The sequence below is a fragment of the Mercenaria mercenaria genome, chromosome 7 (genome assembly GCF_021730395.1).
Source record: "Mercenaria mercenaria strain notata chromosome 7, MADL_Memer_1, whole genome shotgun sequence".
Lineage (NCBI taxonomy): Eukaryota > Metazoa > Mollusca > Bivalvia > Venerida > Veneridae > Mercenaria > Mercenaria mercenaria.
This window is the reverse complement of record NC_069367.1, coordinates 328,575-349,956: the sequence shown is the minus strand read 5'-3', so window position 1 is coordinate 349,956 and position 21,382 is coordinate 328,575. Positions and strand designations below refer to the sequence as shown.

The window sequence follows — 21,382 nt, the reverse complement described above, 5'->3', positions numbered from 1 at the left end:
CTCTCCTTGACTATAATTGGCATTTATCCGTGTGTGTGTGTGTGTGCTGTTTCGATCCGCAATCGGATCACGGCACTTTCGATACTTGTCTTGCAACGATTTGTGAAGTAAAGAGAAATAAAATGATGAACTGTAGCAGTGTTGTGGTACATACACATATGGTGCTATTTTAGAAGTTAAAGAACCAGATGGTAACATATGTGCTTACTTTTTCGGTCAATCTCTTTTCAGTGCAGTTTAAAAAAGAAATACATCGATCAAATAACTGTCTTACACTTTAGAAACAAAGTTTGGTCTGACCTAAATTAAACACATGAAGAACTGTGCGTACTGCTATATGAATTCAGTTACATGACCTTATAACACATTTTCTTTGCGTTATTTGTCACAGTCAGTTTTGTAACTGAATATTTGTATTTCTGAAATTGTTATAGCAAATTGTGTATTATTGCCATCGTAGTAACATAAAAGAATATAGTTATTCTGTGGTGGGTCTTTAACATCAATGTCTAATAAAAAAATCAATTTACATCTATGCTAAATTTTAATTGGGTAACCAGTGAGATATGAATTGACAGATAAATAACTAAAACCATATTGGACTTTATGTATATTTGAGTAAGTGGACAGAAACAACCTTTTGACCACCATAATCGAAAACATAAAAGAATAGAGTTATTAGGTGGTGGGTCTTTAACATCAATTTCTTATCAACTATCACTGAAAAAATTCAATTTACATTTATGTTAAACTTTAATTAAGTAATCAGTGAGATATGAATTAACAGATAAATAAAAAAAAAAAAAGAATCATTGAACTTTATGTATTTGAGTTAGTGGACAGAAACCTATATTTCATTTTATCTGAAACTGATAAACAGTTGTATGGTCAAATCAAAAACATTGTAGAACATAAATATATAAATGAAACGAAATGCGGTTACTTAAAACATACAAAAAGTTACATGATAAAATATATACGGAAGTTGTGGTCTTCTGCATTAGGTACATTAGAGTTATGTCCACTTCCACGTATTGGAAACATCACCAAATCATAGAAAGAAAGATTAGTTTTACATGAAAATCAAATAAAAAAATATATATTACGTTTATATTATTCTACAAAACCATTGTCAATTTCTCATATATATAGAGAATAACAGGTTACTGTCTTTTGAGAAAGGGTTTCTCAGACGAGGCTAGATATGGTCCTGGAAGGAGCGAGGCTTGCCGAGCTCCATCCGGACCATATCTAGCCTCGTCTGAGAAATCCCTTTCTCAAAAGAAAGTAACCTGTTATTCTATTTATCATGCCATAATTAATTAACAACATAAATCCTACCATTATGTGAAATAAAGTGCAAAAAGTAGGGGTGGACCAAATTTTGCTGTTTTGCCGGACTTCTTTTTTAATTTTTATTTTCTTCAAAACGACGCCATCTTGTTTTTTAGAATAACTATTAAAGACATATTTACACGATTATTTTTTAAAATGCGCTCTAATAGGTACGTGAGACCATGTCACTAATTTTTAGCGTTTGCCTACCAATTCGCAATTACCACAAAAAAGTTTTTATAACGGAAACGCTCGTAGAAAACGGAAAATGACTCATGCCAAGCGTTTGTTCAGGATTTTAGCTCTCTGCTCTTATATCATGGAATATTGCATCTGGAATGGACTGTTATGGAATAAGATCAACGGTAGATGAAACGAACTGCCTATTTTTTCTGCCAAGCGACTTTATGGCATGTGTATTTAATTCACTTCAAACGTTTGCTTGGTGGGAATGGGTATCCGTCTAGCAACTGAACTTCGGATAAAATTTCACTTGGCAACAAATTGAAATTATTCTTTCGTGTTCAGCAGAGCAGAGATGTCTGTTACAAAACACAAGGTTAGCATTTTTTTGATATTTTGGGATTTTAAAGACCTACTTCAGTGTCGTATGAGAGCGTAATAATTTTTAAATGCAAAATGGACACAATCTGATGTCCTTGGATTTAATCATAGGTTTAAACAGTGCAAAGTGTTCTCAAGTCACTGACCTGAGAAAGCCTGCTTTTCTCAGACAGGCTTTATCAGGCAGTCGCTATAGTAATGGCATGATAAATAATGAATTCCGGAAAGGGCTGCATGAAGTGGTCACACTTCTGGACTGCTCAATGCCTTTAAAAACTGACGATTATAAAATCTTCGTTTTGGTGCATTTGTAAAAATGTCCCTGTGCCTAAACCTCATATGACTAGGTTAAACATCATGTTGAAAAAATGTTTACTTTTATTTCCTAACAAATATCATTCTTTTTAAAGAGTGCGGCATTTTCAGAATAATTTAAGTACTCAATGACAGTAATCCAAATAATTGTACTCAAGAGTCGAATATCGTTTTATTTTTTGACTGGTCGCTATCCTCTGGGTAGATAAAGCTTATACATGTAGGCCTATTATGAAGGTCATACCAGAATCAGACTTATGCAGTAAAGTGTCTGAGATGGCATGTAACATTTTTAACTTAAAGTCGCATTCCCCGAGAGAAGATAATTTATTCTAATATGTTTGTCTCTGCTAAAACACTTTTACGCTAGAATGACGTCACGTTAACGTGCGGTGACGTCAAAGTTTTTGTTGCGACCAAGAAAGAGCGCTTCTATATTTTATCTACTGTTTTAGATTAAGGGCATATTAGAATCGAAATGGTTTATAGCACAACCGTGTTTTGACACCATTTATACACTCGGGTGGTAATACGTCATATATATAATTTCACTCGGGCTGGGCCCTCGTGAAATTATTACGCCCGACGTATAACCAACCACCTATCGTGCATAAATAGAGTGAAAACACCCTTTTGCTATAAATTATTTCTTAAATATATCACTACTGTCATCAAACAACTTTTTTTAAGTGGCTAATTGAACTGAAGCGTGCATGCGCTATACAATGTTGAGTCACAGGGGTAGTTATACAACAAACAGTAACTATGCAAAACATCAGAACAGACCGATTATTTATCAAATGCCATTTAGAACATAATTTTATATCGTATGCCATTTGCTTTTATTTCCAGCGCAACTGCGTTTTGATTTTTTTATTTAAAATACATTATAACTAGACGTAATTTATATTGTGCAGTCATGTCTTTTTGCCCCACGTAGAGTACGCATGCGCGAAAATTGTTTCCCGTTGCCAAGGAAGTAGCTCTCTTTAAAAAGGTCTATACATAGATATTGAATGTACTCCATGAAAGGACCAGAAAATATAACAATACGGGGATACCTATTTTATGATGTTTGAGTAACATAAAATTTTCGTTGGAATAGTAGAATAGGTATCACTGATCACAGCAATATAGGCTAACTACTAATTTTGAAAATAACTTTGGAATCTTTAGCTGAACACGCCGTGAATTCAATCAGAAGGGGAGAAAAGGAAAATAAAAGAAGAAATAATGGTCATTCTCTTTTTCTATTTTCTGGTCCATTGCAAATCGATTTAATGTTTCTGTATTTGAAAGGGTTCTTTTTGGGCGTTAGGGGTTTGTGAATTTCATAATATCACATGAAAAGACTCGAGAAACTGTAAGTACATCCTTATGTAAATACCCATACCGCCAAACATCGTCTGAAGCCTGTTAAGCATTGCAAATAAAAGTACATTTAAGAGAAGAAATGTTTTGTTGTTTTTTTTCGTTGTTCATGCGAAATGAACGACCGAATACTCTCCGGAACAGAATCGGCAAATCCATGAATAGTGCTAGCGATTCTTGTTTAATTTGCCGATCCTATTCTTTCGTTCATTTCGCATGAACACCGAAAAAATTATTTTCATTTCTTAAATTTATGGAACCGTTCTCCATTACTATACGCAGACGTCGTCGAAACAGCAGCCGGTTATCACTGATCAGCGATGACGTAAATTTTGCGCCTTTTTTGCCGTTCATGCGGAATAAACGTCATAATTTTAAAGCCCTGCTCCAGTCCTACCTTTTAACCTTGAATTGTCACTGAAAAAGCATGAAAATTCTGACTATGAATAGTGACGCCTGTCAAAATAGAGTCTATTTTGTATAAAATTCTATATGAAATACCTGTGGGTTTTCGTGCTAAAGTGTGACACGTGGCCGTTAACTACATGTACTACCTTTTTGTAATCATGGGTTGCATACACACAAAAGAATTTGAATAGCCGCGGAGCAGGGCTTTAAATTGAAAAGAATAGGGCAAATGTCAATATATCGTCATATAAGCACAAGAAGTGAAATATGTAAGTGCAAAAACATAAACACTTCTTTTGTGATAGGTCTCTGTACCCATCCAAGCTTGATCTAGCCTAGAATATGTCAAGTATAATTATGGAATATACAATACTGTATATCTCAATAATTTACAATTTGCTGATGAAATTTTTGTCTTTTTAAACCAATACAAATACATCAGGTTTGAACTACAACAGAAGGTCAGTTAACGGTTAATTAAGACGGCGGGTAAAACCGGATTGACGTAAGCCAACTTCACACGTGCTGCACACCTGCTAGACAAGAACGTGCACAGATTCTCAGTTCTTAGAGCGGTGATAATGCTATGGAAATCCTATATAAATATCTAATAAGTATTCTATAGAGAAAAAAATGTATGTAAACATATCAAACATTGTCAACCTGATCTAAAATAATATGATGTTATTGCACTTCTGACAAATTCACATAGCTTTAATATATAAAATTTAGTTAAAAAAGAATGATATGCAATTGCAAGTTTCCAATACTTAATGACATTGGTTTATGTTAATTCACAACTCTTTTTGAAATGGTTCAATTAAATGCATTGCTTCAGAACTCTTATATCTTAATTAATCTTACGTAACGATACTATCTAGATATGTAAATTATTATTTGTTTTGTTGAAATATGTCATTGTTTATTTTTTTTTTTCATATAATACTGTATTCATGTATAATCAGTTATACCATAAAATATGTAATTGTACCAATAAGGAGAGGACAATCGTAAGCTGATATAGCTTTCTGTCCAAACCCTAACTATTGTTCTGTAAATATTTCATGTATTACTGAAATAAAATATGTTTAAACTAATGATATGCAATTAAGGTGATGTCACTTTTTGAATTTCAGGTGAATAACAAAAAACCAAAGAATATTCGGTTCTTTCCAAAAACCGTTATATTATGATTCAACCAAATAGTTTCCTTTGTCTACCAGAAAGGAACAATTCTTATATCTTAATATTGAGATTTGGTACCTTTATAATGGGCAATAAACTAAAACAATAGACATTCATATGAGACGTTGGTGAGCTCAACAAAGCAATTTCAAGCACAAATATTAATGTGGAATGTAAAGTAAGTTACACACTACAATATCCGTCCAAGATACTTTCAAAAACAATGCATTTGCAGAATAGAGAGATAAAAATAATTTTGACAGCTCGTGAAAACTAATGACAAATTTTGACAGGTATATGATGACTCATGACCTAATTAATTTTTTTCTGTTATTTCTAACTTCCAGTTTGATTTTCATAAAATGGGTATTCTTTATTGTAGCTTACAACTCATACATTAAAACAATAAAAGTATATATTGTTACCTCACTGTCGTTTTGTCTATCCATCTCTCGTACGAATTCCTATTGTTTCAGTCATTTGTCAGTAATTAGAGCAACTCACAGTGTTGCAAACATACAAAACACATCCCTTATTTTTACATAGATATTGAGGATTTACCTAATGAGCACATGTATTGGAAACACAATTTCAATATCGACTGTGTATTGTAATAATGCTAAACTATCTCAGCCGTGACGTGTCCTTAAAATAAACATGTACAATATGATATTTTTTATAGGCACTTAGTATGATCAAAGTGTCTCCACAGTTCTCTCCCATTACAGTAACGACAGAGCTTTTATGAAGGTTTTGACGAAACTTTTATTTCCTTATTTTATGTAAGATTTAAATTAGCTATTTAACTTGTTTCAGGTGTTTTAAAGGCCTTAATGCTTTAATATGTGTGATTATATATAAAAAAGGATAAGAAAATAACTTCTGAATTTTCTTCTTTAAGTCGTCAGATTTTTAGTGTCGCGTGGTATTTGTGACGACAGAGATTGATATAGCGCTAGGTGAGGTAGTGGCTATGATCAGTGATCCACTTGATTTACCGTGAAAAAAAATACAGTAGAATCTAGTAAAACATATATATTTCCCCATATATTATGATAACATTTAACACCAAACGTTTGCCAGAAAAAGTATTAGACACGAGTCAAAGACTTAAATATTAGCATACTGTTGTTTACACGTATTGGAGTAAAAGATATTTCTTGAATAGAGTAATCAAGTTTTGTTTAATTGTATCTCTTCACCACCCCTATCTATAGTTAATGTACCATTACACATTGTGTAAAACTAGTTTAAGATTGGGTGAAATCTAATATGATTCCATTCATTTTGTTACATAACTTCATAGTCCCTTTGCTTTCTTTTCTTCACACAAAATCCTATGACAACAATCAGTAAAATAAATGCCAATCCTCCGAAGACAGACCCTAAAACAATTGCAACTGTATGATCGTCATCGTCATCATCATCGTCCCCTTTGTCTGCTGCACATTCAGACACATCTACAATTACAAAAAGTAAAGGTAACTTGTTAGCAAAATTTTCATTTTATTTGAAGTATATTTTTCCAGTGAAATAAAAGAATATGACGGTTCTTGTGATCAAACTATTTTCACTCATAAACATTATGCCATAAATTTTCATCTCTTTTTGAAAATATTGCACCTAGTGTTCACTTGGCGAAAATAATTTCGATCTAAAAACTGGACCTGAAGTATAGTGCATCAAGAGACGAAACAAACTGAGTCGCACCATGAGAAAACAAACATAGTGACTTTGCGACCACTATGGATCCAGACCAGCCTGCGCATCCGCCCAGTCTGGTCAGGATCCATCCTGTTCGCTAACGGTTTATCTAATTGCAATAGGTTTTGAAATCGAACAGCATTGATCCTGACCAGGCTGTGCGGATGCGCAGGCTGGTCTGGATCCATGCTGGTCGCAAAGTCACTATGTTGATTTTCTCATGAAGCGAATCAATTGCTGATTATATGAAATCACTCATTTTGTGAAAGATTTTTGGGAATTCAATTTTACTATCAGAAGTATAATTTTACAGCTTTTATATATTTACAGCAAAATTTCTAAAAAGGACTTAAAATGATGAAAGGCATGTAATACACATTATCAGTTTTTCTATCCTCGCCTGTTATTTTTCTATTTTTTTTTATTATTTATTTTTACTTGGATAATATAACTATTGGCACAAGAGCAAAATAAATTTGCCTTTGGTTGACCAAAGGAAGTACGTGGTTACACGGAAAATAGTTCCTTTGCTTTTTGATAAATATTTATGAAGTTTTAAGTGAAAGACCTGCAATAGATGACTTTATTCAACAGAGGATATATGAAATAGTAGGTGCATGTACAAATAGACAAAATAAGAATGTCAGAATAACATGACTTGTTGATAGGGCAAGTTTTTTCCTGTGTGTAGTCATTTGGAGACTATTCTTTGTTCGCAAATGATTTGGTTCAAAATAGTTAAGAAAAGATCTGTTCAACCTCATGTTTATTGTCGCAGAATGTTTTAGCTCTGTAAAGTGTAGATATTTTAGGAGTTTGGAGTGCAGGCAAAATTGCAATACTGCACAGTGTCTGTATAGAGTATACATTAAAAATATTTTTGGGGGCTTTTTGCAGATTTTTAAGTCACTGCCATACCGTTATTAGTAAAATTTCCCGAACTATCCGTGCCAAACGCTTTGTACTGAAAGTTGCCTAAATCCATGGAAATACCTTCCGGCAATTCTAAAGTTTCGCGTGTATTACACTTGTAGGATCCGTCACCGCTGGCCCTGAAGACACCTTCACTCTCATCTTTCGTGACATTCTTCCTCTGCCCAATTTCTAAGAGAAAGGTAAACTGTATTTTACAAAGTACAATTAAAGCAGAGATTTCCTGTTGGATTTTCTTCCTTGCTTTGCTTTGGAAATGTCATGAGGTGAATAGTTTTAAACCCACATCCAAATATCTAGGATATAGTAAGAATAGATAAGCACATATATGTACGCATACGCATGTGTTAAAATTCATAGTTAAAATTTATAAGAGAATGTCTCCTTTACAAAAGCCAATGAAGTGTTTCATTTAAAGTTTCACTGAAATTCTAAGAGTCCGTAAGTTGGTAATATTGCTGATACAATGCGAAAGGCAAAAACAACCATACTAGAGTTGGATCCTTCTAATTTTATTTCAGGTATTAGTGGTTTAATGAAGGTAAAGTTAGAGCAAATTTGAAATTTCACTGACTCAAACAATGAGTAATCTTTTAATAATTTTAAAAGAATGTCATCGATGTTACAGCTTTGACTGTAGATGAAGACTATCCGTGCATTATTTTATCACGAGCGGGCACCTGGGTAGAATCAGCGATCTTTTGTCGGTTGACTTCCTCGCAAGAAGAATTTAACACCCCGAGTGAGGCTCGAATCATTACCGGTGAGGGACAAGTGGTTCAATGTCGGCGAACTTAACCACTCAGCCACGGAGGCACCGTATTAAACATAGAAATCGGGAAGTAATGTTATTTAAAGTAACACTAAGATAAGCAAACACTTTACCTTTGTACTATTCTACTACACCATTGTTTAAGGGGATTACATTTGCATTCATGATTTAAATGTGATAATTTTATTTTATGCAGTGCATATTAGACTTACCAGATGCTTTAGCATCCGGAAAACTGTTGTCTACAACATATATTAACTCGACCCTTTTCCACGAATAGGAAGGCTCGCCTTTGAGATCCCGCAGCAATAATTCAGAACTCTTGAACAAGTTTTCGACGTCTTGTGATATAAGGGCACTAAAGCTCCAGTTATCATCGAAGAAACTGACCTTGAACTCTTGGGTTGTGTTAGATCCGTCATATTTACATTGCCCGCTGACCTTCGCATTTTCAGGCAAGTTTATGCTTTTACTTCCAGTCTGAATAGTTAAAAAGAAACAATATTAAATAACTGTTGACAGGTAGTGGCAAAAGTACCTGAAAGCAGCTTCTTGGAGCTGCTCTTTTTAAATTGTTTATTTAATGTCATTAACATTTAGTGTAACTTCTAAAATCTAAAAAAGATCTGATGTTGCGAGACTTAATTTTGCACTATTAACGTACATTATATATGTTTTTGAACTGGTTACATTTCGATGCAAGCTGCAAATCTTTGATAAGACTAAAATACACTTTTATCTTAATAAAGGTAAAGATGTGAGATCGATATCTTGTGTTAACACGCATATAAGAGATGTAGGGGAATTTTCGTCTGTCTTAGGAAAGACTCACTACCCTATCCGTAGAGCTGCGTTTACCCTACTGAACTAAAATTTTTAAGTTAGTTTTACTAACCTGGTTATCATTTCGTTCATAATTTATGTTGAACTTGATTTTTCCTTGAACAACAACGCACACCGTGTCTCCGTCTTTTACCTCGTACTTAGGAATTATTTCTGGTGTAGTAGTTTGCACAGGTTCCGGAGTGGTTGTTTCCGGTTCCGGAGTGGGAGTGGTTGTTTCCGGTTCCGGTTCCGGGGAAGTAGCGTTTAGTGTTGTTGTCTCTGGTACAATGGTAGCAGGTGTTTCCGGTGTTGTTGTCTCTGGTACAATGGTAGCTGGTGTTTCAGGCGTTGTTTCTTTCTCTATAGTTGTTGTCGGGCTTGTTGATACTGTTGTTTGTTCTTCTGTCGTGGGTGAAGGGGTAGGTGTAGTTGTTGGGCTTGTTGTCGTTAAGTCCTGATCACATTCTTTTGCTTAGATAATAAATATTCCAATACATTATTATGCAAACAAACTTTTCATAAATCAAACTACAATATGGGTCTCACTTGAAAAAAAATGATAGGCTACCATGCTAACAATTACATCTGACTGTCAGGAAATAAACAGAAAAGGTTTTTATTTGTTATAGTATCGTAATATTATGTTCGTTTGTATTGGGTTTAACGCCGTTTTTCAACAGTATTTCAGTTATGTAACACCGGCCAGTGTTCCTGGATTCTGTACAAGTACAAACCTGTTATATGCAAGTAACTGCCAACTTCCCCACATGAATTATTAGAGGTGGAGAAATGATTTCAGACACAATTTCTTTTATCATATGGCCACAGAGAACATACGACTCGCCCAGGGCTCGAACTCACGACCCCGAAATTCGTAGATCTACGCTCTCCCTATTGAGCTAAGCGGGCGGGATTCTTAACATTGTGCAACAACAAAAATGAAGCAAATCATTAACAAATCAATTTCTTTTTAAAAAGCGTTACCTGGACTAAACGTCCCGTTTTCTATATTGTACGCCTGTACATGAAGATTTGTTACTTTCATGGTCATTGAGTAGCCAGGGTCCTGATTGAAAAACATTTCTTGTTGAGAATTACACTTATACGACATGTTCGTCATACCAGCAAGTATATCACCGCTGTCCTCTAGCTCAAATGCAGGTATATCACTCGCATTTTCAAAATGCTTCACCGGATCAAGTGTCAAAACCACAGACATGGAGACAGCCTGAGTGTTCGGTTCTCTGCGGAGGGTTATTTTTAATTGCTCATTAGACGGAAACAAACTGAGTGACAGCAGAGCGGATCTGGTGTCTGATCCACACAGGCTTTTGGATGCTGTTGTTTTGGCACCTTCTATTGAAAAAGGATCCGCCATCTGAAAACAATACCGAAAACGATTAACAAAATTATAATCATTTATTATATATTTTCTTTGGAGAACAGGAGAATTACAAGGCTAACTCCATTTTCATTCAACGTTTCGACTATTTTTATTAGTCTTCATCAAGAATTCAGATATGGTTAACAATGCTTTAATCATCACAACGATGTTATGTTGACGTCACGTCAACGTGATATTTAGCGCCATGTACACATCAAGAGATAGCACTTACAAATTTCATGAAATATTTTATCTAATAACATGTTTTAAACGAAATGTTACAATGCACAAATGTTTTGATCAATTTATACACATACTGAATTAGTTATTTGCTTTGCTGAATAATTCGCAATAATTTCCGCTCGAATTGAATTCTGCCGCAAGACAATTTACCATTTCCGGTCCTGGCGTGTTTTAACAAATACCTACTATTGGCGCCATGCTTGCGCGAAGAAACAGTTCCATCATATTGATATAAATTTTACAATAAAGAATATATTAGAATCGAAATAATTTATAGCAAAACAGTGCTTTATCACTATTTAAACACGATGGGTGGTTATACGTCGGGCGTAATAATTTCACGAGAGCGCAGCCCGAGTGAAAATATTTCGGACAACGTATAACCGCCCGAGTGTATAAATAGTGTATAAATTATTTCTTAAGTAAACAAATATGATATGAAATAACCAACGTCATGAATATATGACGTCATAAAAGATGACGTTACGTTACAAACATTTTGGCGTAAAAATTACAATGTACAATAGGCTACATAATGTTTACACAAATGTATATCTAAAGTACTGTTTAAAGTATATTATGACAAAAATTAAAATTAAAAGTGGTTATACTTAATACATAGTAAGATTATAGACATTATTTAAAATAATAATGTTAATAATCATAATAACAGTAAGTACAAGATCACAAAGATACGAAATCACTGGGTAAATTGTGTTATAGACAAAAAAAAAGAAAATACCAGCAAAAACAGTACTAACTGACATTAAGAAAACCACTGTTTGTGTTACATAACAGAAAACACTATGAAGTGAAGAGACTTATGAAAAATTATACATTACTTCTGAATTCATTCCTTTTGGAAAGAATCCAGTAAGTTTCCTATAGAAGCCTCCTCATATCATCAAGGATAACATCAATAGGCATAAAGCTAAAGTCATTTAAGCTATGACCATTTTGATTAAGATGAGTTGCTACATGACTAGAAAATGCAGGATCGATAAAACTTGTAATATCAAAACGATGTTTATTCATGCGTCTTTGGGAAATATGTGCGCCTTTGATCCGATTTACAGGTTTTAATTACAGTCGTTTCCATATATTGTCGACTATTTTAAATGTATGGACATGCAATTTAACGTTATTTCTTTTTTATGATAATTAAGGTTAATACCGTGTTATCATAGATAACAAACGTTAGTCAATCTGAAGGATAAAATAGTTATTGTTTACTGTTTCTAATGTTGATTTTTCATTTATCAATGGATCCCAAATTTCCCGCGTGAGCCTCCAGGTTTGCAGCTTAAAAATCTCAATGTCAATCTCCGACACAGTTGCTTTAAGCACGATCTACCTCTTTAAGATTTTTCGTTACTTTTATTTTGATATCTCGGTTTAAAATTATTACCTGTTTTTATCATCTAAATATTGTTAGCTATATCATATCAACTATTACGGTCCTTTGTTATCTCTTGAAAATATGAATATAGGCGACATCTCTTGCACGACCATTCTGGTGTTATATCGTTCTAAAAATCTATGTGAATTGTTAAGTTTTTTTATACACCTTGATTAATTTACAATATTATTTATTTTCAACAACCTGAATCGTGCGTGATCAAATGATCCACGGACCTCTGTTTTTAGGGTGGGTAACCGAAATTTTAATATATGTGTACAGTAAACAATATTTAAAGCAGATGTGTTGTGCATTTATTAAGTCACTGACACATATTAACCCACATTTTAAGCACTAACGTCAAATACCCCATGATGCCAAAATCGGGTTTTCTTGTGCCTAAAACTACTCAAAGCACCGTGTGTCATAGGAATAAATGATATTTGAATAATCTAGTTCAATAATCACATTTTAAAGCATCTTAGATGACACGAATCAAATACATTTCTAAGTCGGAATCCTACGATCTATTTCCAGATAATACCATGGAAACATTTTCCGCGGTCACCATGGAAACCACAGTCTGCTAGCGACGACTTATTGTCGTTTTCATCTCAAAGCTAGTATTGACATAGGTATTTGAAAAATAAAAACAAAATAAAAAAGCATAATTATAATTTTCGTACCTATGTATTAAGGGCTGCATCATGTCAACTTTGTGTCAGTACAAACAAAATCTAATGACATGAATTTGCAAACAAGAAATAATGAAACTATTATCCGAACAAGTTAAATCAATTCTGTCGCGTAATACGTATTACATTTCTGGACCATCAGTCCATAAACACTCTCCTTGCATCCTATAATAAATACAACATAAAGTTTTAAAGATTTCTTGTTTTTGGGCTTCAGTGTATGAGAAGTAAAGGTCTTCTCTGTAGGACTGAAACCCAGATGCAAGCCCATGTTTCAAATAATGCGCAGAGGAATACCCGGGATCTTCCTCCGTCCTGAAAATCTGTATTACTTATAATTGTGTCGGCATGTCGTTAAACCTCCTCTGACCTCTAAAATCCCTAGATAAAATTTAAAAAACCCGAGTCACTGTATTATGTATGATTTGTAAATTGGAAAGTTTTCCTACATTATACCCGGGATCTTCCTCCGTCCTGAAAATCTGTATTACTTATAATTGTGTCGGCATGTCGTTAAACCTCCTCTGACCTCTAAAATCCCTAGATAAAATTTAAAAAACCCGAGTCACTGTATTATGTATGATTTGTAAATTGGAAAGTTTTCCTACATTATATATACGTCTATGTGTATAGTGCTTTTGAACGTGTTTGTCATGGAAATGACGCTACGTCAATCTGATATAATGATAACAATAATACCCCTACCTGGGTTCCCTTGGAAAGGTCAAATGTTGCATCTATATCAAGTAAAATACATGGCTGTTGTCCATCGCCAAATTCAAAATGAGCCCCTTGGACTGAAACAAAAAACACCAGTAACAGTGAGGCTATGCAAACTACATTTACGAAATGTATAATCTTATTATGTTCAGCTTTAAAATGCTTTTTCTTTTACCACACAAGCATCTATTATGCAGATTAGTAAAACGATTTTCTTTTTGGCATGACGCTATCATCGACACATATCCGTTCTCAACATATAATATTGGAGAAACAATTTGAGAAAAATACGACTTTTTGAATAAAATATTCTAAAAATGAAATTTAACCCACCTATAGCAATGGCAAGTCCCAAAATTACACAAGAGCTTGAAAATACATTTCTCGTCGCCATATTTGTTAAGTTTGTCCTCACTTAACGATTCACATGAGTACTGTATCTTTGATAAATAATGAAATATCTATATCATGTACTAATATCCTACACCATTTTATATGATAATCAACTAAATGTGACTGATAAACAGTATAAAAGTAAACAGATATCATCAGTGGATGTTTCGCCTGTCTATAGATAAAATATTTTTAATCTTAATGTATTTAATGTTACGATGAAAAGACTTTGAAAACAAAAATTAAATCAGTTTAGTATAATACATTCTTTTCATATTGGTATGAAAGCAAAAGCATTAGTTCCATATGGATTTTATTCACTGTGTCGGAATTTCGATATAATAACCCACAATTTCGACTTACTAACGCGAACTTTACATATTGAGATTTTGGAGATACTAAGTTGAAATTATGTTTATTTCCTTTTTATCTGCAAAATTCGATCATCTGCCAAAGACCAGCAATGTAAATGGGCTACATTTATTGACTCTTGGGTTGTATAAAAATAAAGTGGACACATCCGCACATCCATATAGCGTAACCAGCACGTAGAGACAATGTGATATGACCAACCATACTCTTTAGAGATACATGTATATACCTATATTTATACGTATAGTATGATCCGGTGATAGGTGATCGAATTAAGTCGAAACCCTTCCGGATACTATCAAGACAGAGTAATAAGTTGGAACACTACTAAGTCACCTTTTATGACCGTCAAAGCTGGAAAGTCGCCATATGACTTGTTATTATGTCGGTGCGACGTTAATTCCAACGACAACAAAAACTTATTTATAAAGTAATTAGAGCTACACTGGTGCCCGATATTGATCGGGCTTATAACTACACGTTCATGCACGCTATCCTTGTATTTCCTTGTCATATGGGCTCAAACTTGGTCGAAGCTCTTCCAAACATAAGCATTGCTAAATTGATAATATTTCAAGAGAAAATGCTATACGTTCATACTCTATGATTTCTTAGGGCTGCCCAGGGCCGCAAAAGGTACTTACTCTTAGCCAAGTCCAAGTATACTTCAATAGTTAGCAGCTCGATATTTCGAGTTGATAAAAAAACATTCAACTCACACTCACGCTCTGTAATAGATACGAGTTGAATTAAGCACGTACGTGTCTAATCATATGTTAAAATTTTGGAAAAGAAAGAAATCAGTCTGATACTTTATCAGTTTACTTTATTTCCGGTCTTAAAACGGGGAAATTTAACTGCAATGAGGCATTTTTAAAAAATCATTGATTTTTTTACTGCTATATAATGTGACCTGTTATAGCAGGTGCTTCGTATTTTAGGTTAAAGGTTGTTACGGTTAGACACTGTGGATGTCGGTACTTATAAAATGCACTATTCACCCTGTATACATGAACGTGATAAAACGTCAACAAAGCACGCAAAACTAAAATTTATTTCCGAAGTATCAAGAATTTTTACTTTTAAGAAAGTTTTAAAAGTGTTAGAATGCAAGTAATACATTGATTAAATGTGTTTAATACACACTACTATTTATATACATGAACATATTTATTTCGTGTTTACATAGAAAATGCTCAGTAATTGTTCTTTTTTTTAAATACGAAACTTATGCACCGAACCTTAAGTCTTGGAAACATTTTCGTTCAATATGTTCGACCTCTCAGCACATGCATGTAACATTATCTCCATGTAGAGCAATTAAGTATAAATTCCATATTTGGTATTTTATATTTTGCATATTTAATCAAAAAGTTCACACCATTATGGCTGGTCACAAGTTAAACGGGTACAACTGATATTCTTCCCAGACACCACATGGACATGTGAAGCCTCTACCCTAATTTAGGGCACAAATGACGTCATTAGCGTTTCCAACTGGTTCTCCAGCTGTTTCCTGTATTTGCACTCAAGGTCCGCCTTTTCAGTCTATACCACGCCCATTTCATATTTGACCAGAATGCATATAGTTTAAACAACTTTTTTGTCTACGCAGAAGGGTTGGTGGCATGATCATCGTGGTTTACTGTTAAGTGTTTTTAAAAATTTAGGTTTCTAATACAATAAAAAGGTGAGTGATGCATTTTATTCATATATTTGATTCGCAAATTGGGATTATATTTTGCATCATATATTTATTTTAAATATGGCTGAACTTTATCTCTTTGCCTTTTGCATGAAAACTAAAAATCGCCTTTATTAAATCTTGGGCTAGTTAAATGTTCAACCTTGTTTTTCTATTTCGCTATTTTTCGTTTTTGTTAAAGCTTTGAAGTATTTATTTTTTGGTGTTTTGAGATACGTTGGTATAAACTTTCACGATTTCAGCCGAAACGTCTATTTCGTATGGGTATGAATTCAAGTGTATTCCTAGCGCTAAATATAAAACGAATGAGAATTTTACTTGTCGTCATCGTACTGTCGTGGCATCGTACTGTCATGTCATCGTCGTGTCATGCCATCGTACTGTCATGTCATCGTACTATCGTGGCATCGTACTGTCGTGTCATCTTACTGACTATCTTGGCGTCGAAATGTCTAACTTGTGATCGTCTTGTCGTGTCGTCGTACTGTCATGGCGTCGTACTATCGTGCCATCATACTGTCGTGGCGTCGTAGTCTCATGTCGTCGTACTGTAGTAGGGTCGTACAGACATAGCATCGTTCTGTCATGTCATTATACGTACCGTCAAGGAATCGAATGATGTGGCGTCACGTGCACATGTTCACAAAAGAATAACAAGATGGCCATAACGTAACACTCTTAAAACATGAATGTCGCAGACCCGTATTGATACTCGGCTATTTCCGCGTGTTTGCGTATTTTCGTTAGACAGTTCTTCGAACGGAAATATTGCTCAACAGGCGAAAGTTTTTTCCGAAAAAAAAACAACAGAGAATACCAAACTTGCATACGGAAAAAAAAACTTACCGATTGTCATTAGGGCCGACAAACTTATCTCAAATAGTATTATGTCGTTGCCGTCTGTTCTGATATTGTCATGAACATTCTTTAGAAAAAAGAAAAAAACTCAGTATATAATCATTCATTCACCGTTTTTTTTACACAGAGTAGTAGAAGCAGACGAGAAAATGATGGCCAATATGTCATTATCTGAGATGATGGAACAAATTTTGCCTGTGTTGGACCTAAATATTTCATTCTCGGATCTATCTCCAACAGAGCAGGTGATTGAAGTGTTGAATAAATAAGATTTTTTTTCATGAATATATTCCCGTGTAGATCTGTTGTCGTATGAATTTAATGATGTAGTTATTGTGTACTAAACAGCACGAATAATTATCAATTTGTGACGATCTTGTAAGTCTGTCAACATGTATCCATCAATTTCTGTATAGTTTACTATTTAATGTAGTGCTCTACACTCCAACCCCGCGCCCCCGCAATAAAAAGAAAATGAAAGAAAGAAATAAACAAACAAATCCTCCAGTAATCTAAGAAAATAAGTCCATGTATACACATTTTTTGATTGTTTTTATTTTCAGATGCAGTTTCTTACAATACTGGAAGAACGTATACAGACCAAATCTGTTGACAATCATGGGTTTCTCGAGGATATCGTCGAATATCGAATCCAGGGTTATCTAAACCTGTATGTTCCACCAGTACTTGTCCTAGTAGGATTGTTTGGCAACCTGTTGTCACTGTGTGTTCTTTTAAACAAGTCCATGATACGACATACAACAAACGTGTTCCTAGCTGCCCTAGCTTTCGCTGATTCCTCTGTATTGACAGCCGGCTTGATACGACAATGGCTAGGGGAGCTAACTGGTGTGAACATCCTGCTTGAATCAAGCTACTTGTGTAAGATAGTGTCTTTAGTGACGTACGGTAGCAGCAATTTTTCCGTTTGGCTTATTATAGCCGTAACAATAATACGGTATATTGCCGTCAGCAGACCGTATAAGGCATCCAGATATTGTAACCGAAAAAGAGCAACGCGTGTGATATTATCGCTGGCTGTGATAGTGATAATTGTTAACCTACATTTTATATGGACAGTCCAGCTTCAGGAGCATGCGTATGGCGATAGAAAAATCACCAAATGCGACGCTTCAGACAGCTCTGAGTATTTCATGTACACTATCTGGCCTTGGTTAGACGCCGTCCTGTCCGTACTAGCACCGTTCGCACTACTTGCATGTTTCAATACAATGATCGTTGTACATACTTTACGCGCAACGAATTGGCGACGTCTATCTCAACCGGACTTGCAGATGAAACGGCATTCTCAACCGGACTTGCAGAAGAAACGACATTCGCAACCGGACTTGCAAAGGAAACGACATTCCCAGCCGGACTTGCAGAAGAAACGGCATTCCCAACCGGACATTCAGAAGAAACGACATTCTCAACCGGACTTGCAGAAGAAACGGCATTCTCAACCGGACTTGCAGAAGAAACGGCATTCTCAACCGGACTTGCAGAGGAAACGGAAAAAATCAAGCCGTAATGATATAAAAGTGACCGTGACACTATTGTCTGTCTCCTGCTCCTTTCTGGTGACCACATTACCGATGGCCGTCGTTATGGTGTTACAAAATCAGTGGGCGAAAGATGTAAATGATCCCACTGTTACCATACAAACAGTTTCTCAGAGAAAGTTGATCCGGACTATCGCTGAGCTACTCATGTACCTTAATCATTCAATTAACTTCTTTCTATACTGCGCTGTAGGACAAAAGTTCCGTGATCAGATATTTAGACAATTTTGTAAGAGATCTGGCACGAACGTTTCAAGCTCAACAAATCATAGCAAACACTTGTACTGCTCCAAAACAGACAGTAAACATATTCGTTATGGAAAGGAAAAATCTGATTCTATAGCGTTGTAACAGAACAAAAGAAATGTACAAACACACAAACTATAACAATTATTAGAAAGCAAAGCTCTGCTTCATCAAGAGGTAATAGCGAGCATAGCTCGCGAGCAATTTCGCGAAGCGCAATTGCGAGCGCGTAGCTCGCCTTACGGCAATGTGTAGGCGAATATAACAAAGGTGTGCCGAATGGGGCAAAAGTGATGTAGCTGAAAAATTTTCCTCTGGGCGCCGCCATTTTGGGTGCGCCATTTTGTTCTACATCCGTCAAAGTCGGGAATTTTTTTTTTTTTAAATTTTATATTTGAGTTACAATCTCTATGTTCATTAGGTGTCTTTATTTTTAAAAAAGTTATGTTATGGAAATAATTTCAATTTTGCTTTTATTTACAAAGTGCGTGTCCCTAGAGGACAGGTGCTCACAGGAAATGCTTTGTTGGCAGTGAATACAGAACTTCATTTGATTGCTGGATATTATCCATCACTCAAAAATAATGCAAGAAAGATTTCCAGTTGGTAGAAAAAAAAAATGATTTATTTTGAAAGATCAAGCATTGGCCAGAAAATGGGATAAAATGTCATAAATAAGCATAAAGCCATAAGAACGCCACAAACAGGTAATGACGTCACCGTGACACCGGCATTCCATAAATTTTGCAACGTATGATATTCGCTGTTACAGGTATAATGACACTAAATTTTTGTTTCTTTTCAAGTGAATAGGTTCTCGGAATTGTTTTAAGCAGTGAATAGTTTCTTTGCCGTTTAAGCTACGCTCGCTCAGAGGCTTTGCCTTTTTCATATTAAACATATATTATATTTTCATATAAAAATCCATCTGAATATGACACGTGCTATATATGACGTATAACTATTACGAACTACATATACGTAGACGATTTATGTGATAATTTACACTTTATTTCATAAAACGGAATAAAAACCCAATACCTCGACAGTAATTCTTATTTCCTGATTTCAAAAATTCATAACGTTGCGCTGCAACTGATAAAACAAAACCTGAACTTAATTTAAGGAGGTAGGTTACCTTAATATTTGTAAGTGCTCATGTCCAACCGGAAGCTAACGAGACGATTTACGATGAAGTTTACGACAAACTAAAATGTGTTTGTATATCCGTTCTTCTCAAAACAAATCATGAACCTGTCTCCGATCTGATGCTTTATGGTTTAATAATGCAGAAATAACGAACAAACTGCCGCAGAAACGCATCAAAACAATGTTGCCTTAAAATGACGTCATTGACGTCATGACGTTACGTGTCAGTTACCGCGCAAAAGCAATAGCTTTTATTTTGAAAGTACGTAATTCTGTGCATTTTCTTTATTTGAACTATTTTCAAAAAGCCATTATTTGCTGAAATATTTTTTATGAGGCTTTTGCTCTGAATAATAATCAATATTTTGCTTCTTTTATGTAGTTATATTAAAATGTTATGCGGAATGTAAGACAATGGTTGATGGTAACCAATGCTATTTGGAATATAGTTGGGTGAAAGGTTACTTGTTACGGCCATTTTCAAATAAAAAAAACTAGCAGTTTCATTTGTAATACCTATTTTTCATTTTCGTTGATAATTTGTTACTTATATACTAAAACTAAGATCTAAAATTGTTGAAATTTCAGAAGAAAATTGCGGTTTCTTGAATTGAATTGATGTTGCCATGGAAACGAAGCCCGTGACCTATATATCTAAATGTAAAATTCAAAAGCTTTGACATTGGTCTATTTAAGGAACACATTTTCGGCTTTTTATTTTCATTTCAACAATATCCATGAGAGTATTAGCAGCTTGCTGAACGATTTTTTCAGTGAAAAATGCCAGACAAATGGTACTGCTGTAAGTATCTGAAGCTGTGAAATTTGTTTAAATAAATGCAAATAACAGGAAAATGTAACTTACGTCTGAAATAATATGATTATAAGCTACATAACAAGAAAGATACTTTTATTCAATACTTTTTATAAGAAATTACGACAAAAAGTGAGACATTAGCTATTCTAAACATCTCTGTTGTCATGGATACTTGAAATTTTAAGAAATATAGGGTACCATGTAAAGTGCTTGGTATTTTACTGATAATATTTCCAAAATATTCCATGTTGGTCATTCTTAGAATGGCACTGAAGCCGTCGAAAACCCTGTTTTTATACATAATTGTTTAAAAATGAGAGAAAATGCGTTACCATGGAAACACGAGCCCCACGACATATACATTTTAAGCTTATATTAGAAAGTTTACGCGCATACTAGTAAAATTATCAATTATGCAGACTTCTAC

The 21,382-nt window shown here is 34.5% G+C and overlaps 2 protein-coding genes across 3 annotated transcripts; one reads left to right on the top strand and one right to left on the bottom strand.

The window, feature by feature from the left end:
* Positions 1-6,198: 6,198 nt before the first annotated feature.
* Positions 6,199-20,284, bottom strand: LOC123555152 (uncharacterized). Of its 2 annotated transcripts, none has more exons than XM_053547318.1 (7): positions 20,128-20,284; positions 13,839-13,930; positions 10,397-10,790; positions 9,483-9,883; positions 8,800-9,067; positions 7,801-7,986; positions 6,199-6,638 (listed from the first exon to the last, which is right to left on the bottom strand). In XM_053547318.1, exons 3-7 carry the CDS (start codon positions 10,788-10,790, stop codon positions 6,469-6,471), a joined length of 1,419 nt encoding a protein of 472 aa, XP_053403293.1. In that variant the 5' UTR covers positions 13,839-13,930; positions 20,128-20,284; the 3' UTR covers positions 6,199-6,468. The 2 variants fall into 2 exon arrangements, with proteins under 2 accessions (XP_053403293.1, XP_053403292.1); XM_053547317.1 differs by lacking the exon at positions 20,128-20,284 and adding an exon at positions 14,187-14,338.
* Positions 17,343-19,094, top strand: LOC123556134 (uncharacterized). Its single transcript, XM_053548877.1, has 2 exons — positions 17,343-17,426; positions 17,745-19,094. Exons 1-2 carry the CDS (start codon positions 17,343-17,345, stop codon positions 19,092-19,094), a joined length of 1,434 nt encoding a protein of 477 aa, XP_053404852.1.
* Positions 20,285-21,382: the final 1,098 nt, after the last annotated feature.

Bases quoted from the DNA above. Each gene is read 5' to 3' on its own strand.
- LOC123555152 (XM_053547317.1), bottom strand. From the start codon at position 14,247: ATGGCGACGAGAAATGTATTTTCAAGCTCTTGTGTAATTTTGGGACTT. The intron at 13,931-14,186 runs GTGGGTTAAATT...TTTTTGTTTCAG, and splicing joins GGGACTTGCCATTGCTATAG to TCCAAGGGGCTCATTTTGAA. The intron at 6,639-7,800 runs GTATGGCAGTGA...TTGTAATTGTAG, and splicing joins GGGAAATTTTACTAATAACG to ATGTGTCTGAATGTGCAGCA.
- LOC123556134 (XM_053548877.1), top strand. From the start codon at position 17,343: ATGTCATTATCTGAGATGATGGAACAAATTTTGCCTGTGTTGGACCTA. The intron at 17,427-17,744 runs GTGATTGAAGTG...TTTTATTTTCAG, and splicing joins ATCTATCTCCAACAGAGCAG to ATGCAGTTTCTTACAATACT.